This window comes from Etheostoma spectabile, chromosome 4 (assembly GCF_008692095.1).
Source record: "Etheostoma spectabile isolate EspeVRDwgs_2016 chromosome 4, UIUC_Espe_1.0, whole genome shotgun sequence".
In the NCBI taxonomy this organism is placed as follows: domain Eukaryota; kingdom Metazoa; phylum Chordata; class Actinopteri; order Perciformes; family Percidae; genus Etheostoma; species Etheostoma spectabile.
In genome coordinates, this window is record NC_045736.1 from 11,253,618 (window position 1) to 11,264,404 (window position 10,787).

At 41.8% G+C, this 10,787-nt stretch overlaps 1 protein-coding gene across 1 annotated transcript in view; it reads right to left on the reverse strand.

Moving 5' to 3' along the window:
- The window catches only part of LOC116687763 (immunoglobulin-like and fibronectin type III domain-containing protein 1), a 23,201-nt gene that overhangs the window by 9,506 nt on the left and 2,908 nt on the right, over nucleotides 1-10,787 (reverse strand). The window contains exons 2-8 of the mRNA XM_032513364.1: nucleotides 10,304-10,374; nucleotides 3,346-3,468; nucleotides 2,988-3,127; nucleotides 2,601-2,700; nucleotides 2,452-2,478; nucleotides 2,014-2,062; nucleotides 1,715-1,910 (exon numbers count right to left, since the gene is read on the reverse strand). Of these exons, the coding sequence (XP_032369255.1) occupies nucleotides 1,715-1,910; nucleotides 2,014-2,062; nucleotides 2,452-2,478; nucleotides 2,601-2,700; nucleotides 2,988-3,127; nucleotides 3,346-3,468; nucleotides 10,304-10,340 (672 nt within the window). The 5' untranslated portion in view covers nucleotides 10,341-10,374. The remainder of the gene's footprint in view (nucleotides 1-1,714; nucleotides 1,911-2,013; nucleotides 2,063-2,451; nucleotides 2,479-2,600; nucleotides 2,701-2,987; nucleotides 3,128-3,345; nucleotides 3,469-10,303; nucleotides 10,375-10,787) is intronic.

Below are 10,787 nucleotides of genomic sequence, written 5' to 3' on the forward strand. Positions count from 1 at the left end.
TTGTTATTCAGACAACAGCAGTGACCATTGCTAATCAGTGCTAGTTAGTGTCTGTTAGCTCACAGGGCTTGAGTAATATTTTTCCTCTAGGTCGCATCCGCTGCCTCTCCACAAACGAAACAATGTTGTTTATATCGATATGGTTTAATTTTACGTTACATGACCCATTTCTTCTGTAAAGTTGTGCCTGTGTTTGGCTCTCTCCTCTTACTCTCCGCACAGCCCCGCCCCCTTCAACTATCACAGGCTCCCCAACAACAGAGACAGAGCTGCAACAGCGCCGGTGTCACACTTCTGACATTTGTCCACAGTTTTAGTTGTTATTAACACAGCTGTATATTGTTAAGCAGGAGAGGCAAACCTGTGTTTGTACCAGTGTTTCCATTGGTGCTTGCTACTGCGGCCGCCACAGTGAAAAACACAGAAGAAGCTATTGAACGCAACTAACTTCAGTTTGTTGAGTAACAGCTGCTGGACCCATTCATAATGAGTCAGTCATCTTTCTGTGAGTAGCGTCCATCGCACTCCCCCTCTCTCCCTAGCTCTTTTAATCCGTTATTGTTGAAAACAAGTGAAGGAGCTTTCACAGAGATACTTTTTTTTAAATTAACATATCCTAGGCTATTTATTTCCGATAATTTTCATTTACATGTGTTGCAGCTGTATGTACAACATACAACTTCAACATAAGAGGAATGTAGCACAATATGGATGTGAAAGCAGTTATAAATAGCCTATGTGACTATAAAATTAGTTTTGGTTAAAATCAACAAATAATCGTGATAATAATCGTGATCACAATATTGATTAAAATAATCGTGATTAATTTTGGCCATAATTGTGCAGCCCTAGCTGAAGCCATTACAATTTTAACTAAAGTGGGCCTTGAACAGTGGGTGTTAAGGCTGGTTTAGCCTTGGGCAAAACTATTCATATCAAAACTTGGGAAAATCATTTAAAAATTCTTTTTCATGAGAGATATGCTTTTAAAGAGAAAATTAAAGCAGTAGTGCGTATCTTTTTGATATTTAACGTGTGTTACATTCAAGCCATTGCCAAAGGTGTTGCTACAAAGCTCATTAAGACTATTAGCTCCACACAACTCTCTCTGTATTTCTTGCTATGGTTAGAAGATTGTGTTGGCTGGCAAAATTTTGCGCAATAAGTTGAGAGCGGATGGTGACCTCCTCTGAAGTATCAATTGTGTTTTTTTAATTGCTCTGTGTCCTCCTTGGCCACTAGCAATTGTGTGGATGAGAGGTTGGGACTGTGAGCGATCACGGAAGGCTTGTATCTTGTGGACGTGCTAAAAGTGTTGTTGTCATCACTTAGAATTCCTCATGGGGGCAACAGAAACTACGCACTAAAGCTTTAACACCCCCTTACAGTTTTTGCTTTTCAGAAAATAAGTGGTTAAACTTCTCACCTTGCTGCAGTTACTTGGTGTGGTTACAAGTGCACACCTCTGATTACACGCAAAGGTGAAACGGGCTTTAAATTGTCAACCCGACCGTGGAACATTACTTTACAGACTGGTGATGAGTTACTCTGTGAAGTCAGCACCAGGTTTTCTATTGCCGCTTCAAAACACGATAAGCAATACTCTCACAGCTCAAAATGCACTTTAGTTTTAAACCTCACCATTTTTGCTAACTTGAAAACACATGATACAGAGTTCATGTGCAGTTGTTACAAACGGCAAACAGTACAGTACCTTCGCCTGCTCATCTGCCCTTTCCTTTTTCAACTGGTTGAGTCTCTTCAGCAACCAGCGAAAGTCAAAAACACCAAAGTCTGCACAGATTTTTTCATAGTCCTTCTTTGGTGCATTGATGAGCAGTTCCAAGAGCTTAGGATCGATTTCTCCTTCTGTTTTGGGTGGGAGTTTTTTTTTTCTGGTGACAACAACACTGAAAAGAGAAGAACAGAATAACATGTATTTTGGGGTTCTACAGCAGTAGCCTACATATTTAAAATACAAAAAATTAGAATTTGACTCTGACTTAAACTTACGTTTTCTTTAGCATTTTTCTGAAATCTTGTGGTGGTTCATTTCCATTTGCTAAACAAAAATGAGATGTAAATTGGAAAAAAAGAGAAACATGACATTATTCTTTTTAAAGGCAAATGATGATCGTCTAACATATTTGTTGGAACTCTTTATGGTTTTATCAAATCGTTAAATTGTAAAAAACAACAAAAGACACAGGATATAATAAATTGTTTATCTTTAAATCCACAGGGTCTTGCTCTAGACATTTTTTTTTAACTTACATCACAGACCTCAGTATTTTATTACCATGTTCATCACACATTATTGGTATTTTTTATTAGGTCCAATTTCAAGATGAAAAGAAAACGATCAGGAACTCTGAATTCTATAAGAAATGTGTGGATTGATGAATGATACAAAGAGAAAACGTGAGCTACTTTTTAAATCTAGTTTCATACCTGTCTGGCCTTTCTTCTTAAGGCCAACTGAAACAGAAAGAAAAATACAAACAAGAAGTAAGTAGTGAATTGTCAAAGCCTCAGTATATTATACTTTAACTTGATTTATTTACAGTGAACATATGGCAGAGTAATAATTTGTCTTTTACCTTCAATAATTTTGAGAGCTACAGTGCAGACAGCCATTCCGTACTCATTGGTGGCGATGCATTTGTAGGTGTCAGCGTGATCTGGTTTGATCTTGAGTATCTGATGAAGCAATTGTATTGTAGTTAGATTGCATCGGTAACTGCTAGGTACTAGTTTCTGATTTTGTAATTAATCAAGTACCGTCCAGTTCTTTTGATTAAGAGCAAATCAAAGCACTTCACTTTAGTGTACTTTAAAACAATTGTCTGGAAATTACATATTTAATACAAATCAGGAGGAATAGAAGTACAGGAGAGTACATTGTGATGCACTGGTATAAAACATACTAAGTTTGTGTTTTTCACGAGATGTTAAGCATTTTTTTTATTTGCATCCTGTTTTCTCACCTCAAGAATGTGCTCCTGAGCTCTTTCATCATATCTGGTGTTGTATATTTGTGGGTCATCAACTTCGCCCTTATTACGCCCCCATGTTACAGTTGGTGCGGGCTCTCCACTAACCATAGCTTTGAAAACTCCTTTTTTACCTGAAAATTCAAAAAATCAGTAGCTGACGTTACATGTCCGGGCCAATGTCTTCCATATGGGGGGGGGGGGGGGGGGGGGGGAGTGTTGTTACATGAGGCCTTTTTAGTCTGATTGGGCCATTGCTGTGATTATTATTGGAATATTAGGGTTCATGTAAATGCAGCTAGTGGTTCAGTTGTAGATAGTGTTTGATTAGGTTGTGTGTTTTGCCATTTACCCTCTTGAGCAGTCACAGACATTGGTTTCCGAGTGAAGTCAGGTGTTGACTTTCCTACAGGTAGTTCCTCAACATACTGAGTGATCAATACCCCGGGAACTCTGGACCTTTTCTTGATAGCCACTGTTAAGACCAGAACATACCAATAAGACTGCTGTGTGAGTTTCTTAAGCAAACATAGGCAAAAGAAACAGAACAAAAAAATGGTACTTTGGGAATTGTATTTATTATTCACACTGTGAATGCCTGGGCAAAACCATGGAGTTGGATATGCTTCATTTGTTGAGCTGCAGTTTTTCCTGCCATACATCTCAAAGGTGATAACATTTAAACCTCCAAAGCTTTAAGTTTTTAAAACTGTAATATTATATTTAATAACAATTAAATCCAAGATTTGTGAAAAAAGCACCATAGTAAACAGTCATTGTGATTTTAAATGGGCATTACACACATTACTAGTGCTTTTACTTTTGGTTGCAGTTATGCTAGAATTTCACAAGAGGTCAGTATTTACTTTCTCTCTTCCAATAACTCTTAATTTCTTCAACTGTGCTGATTAGGATGTATTTTGGATTAAACTGTCTTTTTGTCTAAAGGCAAACATATAGATTGCAAAAACAACTCAGTTAAAATGGTGATAATTTGTCAGTTTTACTTCACCATCTATGCATTGTGGTTGCAAAATGACCCTGGAACCCGTGTAAGAAGGCAGGTGATAATGATAACAGGTGATAACAGATTCAATGAAAAAACACACTTTTTGTCTATTCAGTAGTGTAACAAGAATGCAGCGATGATTATTCATCGAACTGTATGGGTCAGGATTTGTCAGGGATGTGTTTACGCTCTGAAGGTCAAAACGCACTAAAAGCGTTTGACACAAGCTTTTTCTTACTCCCATTGTTTTAAATGGGCAAACACGCACCAAAAGCGCTATGATGCGCGTCAAACTGACAAAGTCTGTTCCAACGTTGTGTCTGTTTTGGAGTGTCAAAGTGAGGCGACCTAAGCTGTTTTTTCTGCAGCACTACATGTTTGGAGAGAGTTACTGTAATATGTTAAGGAATGATATTATTTATGAATTTATATTCAGGCACCTGACTGCTGCGCGGCCGTCTCTCTTTCCCTCCTCGCTGTCTCGCTCCCTGACTGACTGAGGCCAGTGTCTATTGTTAATCTATAAAACTGGCCACAGAGATCCGCTCTACAGTCTTCTATTTAGACATTTCCTTAGAGTGAAACACGAGAGCCGAGAGGATCTGAAAGCTCATAATTTGGTGCACGTACACCACTGCACTCTACTTAAAAACTATAGTTTTGTTATTTTACTGATCAAACTAATTACTCATCCGGGATTTCCAATAGGTTGCACGTAAGTAAAAAAAAAAAAAAAGTTTCACCATCTTGCACCCAGCGCAGCGCAAAGCCCGACGCAAGTGTCTTTGCTAGTTTATGACTGACGCAATTTCCCGTTCAGCGCCCACGTCGTTTAAATGGCAAATGCACCTGCGCCCATCTTTGCACCCATGGGCGTCCTGGTCTTACAGAGAGGTGTGTGGCAGAAAGTGATCGGGCCATTGGCCGACAAAAAACTGTTCTGAAGTCAATAGCGCAGCATTTCATTGTTATTTTAAACATCAAATTAGTAAAATGTGCCTAGGCTTATGCACAGCGCGCTCACTATGCTTGTTACACACACACACACACAAGGAAGCGCAGCAGTGCACACACATGCAGAACATGGCAGGACAGAGTGGGGGGTGTGGCAGCCTAGGAGGTATTAATGCGGTGAAGTATGAAAAACAATCACTATAACATACTTATTTACAATGTTTTTAGTGGCCTTCGCTGGCATTGCAACAAGAATCTGTTTCATGATGCAAAGTGACTGCAGGGTCAGTCCCTCTGGTCCTCTATACATAATCTGGCCTACAAGCTTTTCCTGTAGCCTATAGTAATTATTAAAAATTTAAAATAAATTAATTCAACTTAAATATGTCCTAATAACATAAAAAAATGAAAATGACGTCCAAAGCTAGATTATGACGCAAATTGTATGACCCCATCCGTCAACATGTATCTTTGCCCAGACAGCGACCTTTTCTAAAATACTTGTGGTTCTGTGGTGTTGGCGCTTCAAATCTGACGCCATAAAAGTGTCAATTATTGCTTTCAGTGCTTTTGGGCCTTCACAGTATATTATCTGAATGCAGGCAGAATTCTTGCTCCTTAAGCATTGATTCACACATAATCCAAGTCAGGTAGATTAGTCGTTTGGCTCTGTGTACCTATCACTCCTGGAGGAAACTTAGATTTGGACACCAGCAGACTTTCAGGACTAGGGGCGGGAAAAATAATGGAAAATCCTATGTATAGTTGTTTTTTGCGACAATTTTTAAAATCTATTTTTTCCCCTTAGAGTCGATGTGTCTAGCCCTCATGATGTCCTCGGGTCAAATTGACCCGTTTTCCTATATCAGTGTTCTTTTTAATTAGCCAAAATAACATGATTGATTCCACATTGGCAAGTACAAATCTCTACTTTCATTAATGTTGAATATGTTATTTATTGTCTTATGTATTGAGTAAAAGTTGAAGAAAAAAATTCAAAAAATAACTGTAAAACTGAAGTTTATAAGTTAGTTTACTTTATTAGTGTTGACAAAAAAGTGACAAACATTGGAAAAAAAAGTGTCAAAAGTGTTGAAAAAGGGGAGAAAAACATAAGAAAAAATTATAAACATCGCTAAAAAGCGTCAACAAAAGTGTTGATTTTCAATTTTGACGGGAAGACAACACAAGGGCTAGAGGTGTATTATTCCACTTTTGTTTCCGGTAACGAAGGAAAATACAATCGGACCACAATACGTCTAGTGTTTCTGTGTGTTGGGGGAACTTGATGGCAAGATGGCGCTGTGTCGTGCGGCAGCCTGTTGCAGCAGCTCCTGATTGCATTCGTGTTTTGTGTGTTTTTAGGCACTTATTTTATTTATTCTTTGTTTTTAGTGTTGTAAGCTGTGAAAGGATGGGCCTGTACATTTCGGAACTTTTATTTTAGTTTTATTCTTACTTTGACGTGTTTTGTGACTTCATGCTACCGCAAGGCAGCGGGGCCGTTGTTTACACACGCGTCAGCTGATTGCGTGTTGGACCGGTGCTGCTGCCGGGGCCAAACCTGAAGTCCCGAAGGAACTACGAAGGAGACGTCGGGTTGCAGAGGAGGAAAAAACGTAAAGAGAAAAGAAAGCACAGGCCTGCCGTCCCAGCGATCATTATGGGGAACGTACGTTCTCTGGGGAATAAGACGGACAAACTAGCAGCCTCATCAGAACCCAGAGGGAGTTCCGTGATTGCAGTTTACTGTGTTTAACTGAAACATGGCTGCACTCGCACATCCGACTATGGTGTGCGGTACCCGGCTTTTTGACCGTTCGGGCGGACAGAAACGTTACAGAAAGCGGTAAGAAGAATGGAGGGGGGGTTGCACTGTATGTGAGTGAAAGGTGCAACCCGGACATGTGATGTGAAGGAACGTTTCTGTAGCCCGACATTGAACTGCTGGCTGGGGGTTCCGTCCGTACTATTTACCGAGGAGTTTACGTCCGCCATAATGATCGCGGTCTCCATCCCACCGTCTGCTGATGCGGAGGCAGCTGCTGACGTCATTAACACCACGGTCTCACGACTCCAGACGCAGCAGCCCAACGCCTTCATTACTATCTCTGGGGATTTTATCTGCTTCTCTGATAAATCCCTCCCGGACTTAAACAATATATTAACTGCCCCACAAAGAAAAAAACTTTGGACCTCCTATAACACTCTAGCATCTAAGTGCATACGTGCCACTGCCCTCCCCCCCTGGCAAATCAATCACAATCTTGTCTGCTGTCTCCCATGTATGTTCCTTGTTCCTGGCGCAGCCTGTCCACAAAGGACTGTAAGGAGGTGGACTCAGGAGGCTGAGGAGCACTCAGGACTGCTTGGGTCTACAGACTGGAGCGTGCTCTGTGAGCCACATGGGAGGACATCAACACATGCTGACTGTATCACGAATACATTAAGTTCTGTGAGAACACCACCATGCCCTCCCGGACTGTACGCTTTTTTTCCCACCCTAAGCCGTGGATCACCATGACCTGAAAGTCCTTCTGAAGGAGAAAAGACAGCTTTCAGGTCATGGGACAGACAAGAGCTTAGGGAAGTACAGCACCGACTGCGGGATAACTGAGGGAGTGTAAAACACCTACAGGAGGAAGCTGGAGGCCAGTCTCCAGCAGAACAACATGAGGGATGTTGGAAGAATGAAAGATCACCGGGTGTGGGAGGAGAAGAGGACAACAGCAGGGAGCCAGGAGAGAGCAACACGAGCTAAACTTCTACTTCAAATGTTTAGCTCACACCACCCCTGTCCCTTCTACCGCTCCCAACCCCCTACAACCCCCTCATGCCTCTCCCCCCCCTATTTTGTCCAACACCCCCCTCCTCATCCCTCAGCCCTCCTGCAGTCACCCTCTCCCCCCCACCACCACTACAGCACATTTCCCCTCCCCCCACTGACACTTCAAGCTCCCCCCCTGCTTTACATTCACACCTGGCCAGGTGAAGAGACAGCTGGAGAGGCTACACCAGCGCAAGGCTGCTGGCCCGGACGGCATCAGCCCCAGGGTCCTGAAGACCTGCGCCAGTCAGCTGTCTGGTGTTCTCCAGTACCTCTTCAACCTGAGCCTGAGCCTGCAGAGGGTGCCGCTGTTGTGGAAGACGTCCTGCCTTGTCCCGGTCCCCAAGAAGTCGACTCCATCTGGCCTTAAGGACTACCGCCCAGTGGCTCTCACATCTCATGTGATGAAGGTGCTGGAGAGGCTGGTCTTGGCCTACCTGAGGCCGCAGGTGAGTTCTTCTCTGGACCCTCTACAGTTTGCCTACCAGCCTCGACTGGGAGTGGACGACGCTGTCATCTATCTTCTGCAGCGAGCTCATTTGCACCTGGATGGTGGTGGCGCACTGTAAAATCACATTTTTTGATTTCTCTAGTGCATTCAACACCATCCAGCCTCAGCACTGGTGAGAAGCTGCGGGTGATGGGTGTCGGTGCGTCCATAGTCTCCTGGATCACTGACTACCTGACAGACGACACCACAGTTCGTCCGCCTGGACCGTGTTCTGTCGGTGTGGTGGTGAGTGGGACGGGGCCCCACAGGGGACTGTGCTGTCTCCTTTCCTGTTCACCTTATACACCTCAGACTTCCAGTACAACTCAGAGTCATGTCACCTACAGAATTTTCTGATGACTCTGCAGTTGTTGGTTGTATAATGGACAGGAGGGGAGTACAGGGCACTGGTGGTGACTTTGTGGAGTGGTCTGGTAAGAACCACCTGCGGCTGAACGTGGATAAGACCAGAGAGATGGTGATCGACTTCAGGGAAGGGAACGGCTCCGCAGCCCCTATGCATTCTGGGAAGTGACTGGACATGTGGAGGATTACAGATACCTGGGTGTCAACATCGACAGCGCGCTGAACTGGAGTCACAGCACTGCTGTTTCCAAGAAGGGGATGACAGACTCTATTTCCTGAGGAAGCTGAGATCCTTCAACGTGTGCAGCAGGATGTTGGAGACCTTCTACCAGTCTGTTGTGGCCAGTGCTCTTGTCCTCCTCCCATCTGCTGGGCAGCAGCATCGGACCAGCAACAACGACTGAACAAACTGATCAGGAAGCTGGCTCCGTGATCGCTGCAAACAGGACACATTTGAAGCTGTGGTGGAGAGAGGTCGCTGAACACTGTTATCTATCATGGATAACCCTGACCACCCTCTCCACCCCACACTGGTCCAACAGAGGAGCAGCTTCTCAAAGAGCCTCCACAGTTTAAATGCCGCACGGACCGCTACAGGAAATCATTCCTACCAGACATAAAACTCTTCAACACGTCATCCCTGGGGGGTAGATGAGACTCTGAGCACACACATACTACATAGCAACCGGCACGACTGGGTCTATTTACAAAAGCTGCACATTTTGTTTGTGTTTTTCCCATCTTGTATATACTTAAATATTGTTCTTACATTCTTATATTTGTTATTAAATTATAATTATTTCATGTATTTTGTATGTATGTATATTTTGTGTGCTCTGTACACTGGAAGTTCCTTTTTTGGGATCAATAAATATCTATCTATCTATCTATCTAACTTTTCCTCATCTAAAGTGTCAAAAGTTACAGAGGGTGTCATGAAGATTGTAAAGCCCCTTGAGGCAAATTTGTTATCTGTGGTATTATATAGGCCTACGTAAAATTGTCTTTTTTTTCTTTCTTTTTCTCTTCTGCAGTCGTTAGGGTTGCGCAAAAAAAATCAATTCATATTTGAATTGTGATTCAAGCTCTACCGATTTAAAATCGATTCATAGAATTCCAAAAATCGATTCATATAGTTTTAAATTTGTTTTTAATTGTATGTCTACTGCAATCAAATAAAAGATAGATAAGTATAAGTATACTCAATAAGATTCTTTATTGTTCCCCAGGTGGAAATCCAAGGTTCCAGTAGCTTACAGATATCCCCTACAACATACACATACATCATAACAGGCTATTAAAATAACAAATAGCAAACAAATCCACATGAATAATATGGAGATTAATATACATACATGCATGCATGCATGCATTGGAAAAGTAACTACATTTACATACTGTGAATCGTTTAATTCAAGAATAGTTTTTGAATCAAATCGATATTGAATTGAAACGTGAGCGTTAAAACCTGAATCGAATCCTGACATTTTCTGAATCGCACACCCCTGGCAGACATATTTGAAGTACTTTCTGTTAGTGGATGTTCATTTGAAAAGATATGCATAAGGCTTTAGAAAATCAAAGAAAAGCTTATGCCAGTCAGATGGATTTGTCCATATGTATCTATTTCAACAGTGGTGAGGGGCTTTAAACTACCAACTTACCATTGGCTTTTGGGTCTTGGTTTGTTTTTGAAGTCATTGCAGCGTTGGGTAGTTGCTTGATTGCTTTGTGGCTGAAACACAAAGAAAAAAACTGTCAAAACTGTTGTAGCTCCACCAGGATTTACTGGATTCGTCAGTATTCAGAACCAAGCGTTCAGTTTTCATAAGGCTGACAGTGGTTTGTAATTGAGAACAGTTTAATGTTGATATGACTCATCTGAACTTTATATGATACACTGTTCAAGACAAGTACGTTTTTTTCAATTTGTGGTTTTCTAGATTCCTCCGCTGTGTAGTTGATCAAATACTGTTAAATGTTAGATCTTTCACGTTGTTTCTAACAAGTAATGGCCGATAGAAAAGGTATGCAATATATACGAGACAAAATTGGCCTACGATAGAGATTTTAAATATATCGCGATGATGCATGTTTATACCTGCAAAATGTAGAGCCACGTGTGTATGTGTGTGTGTGTGTGTGTGT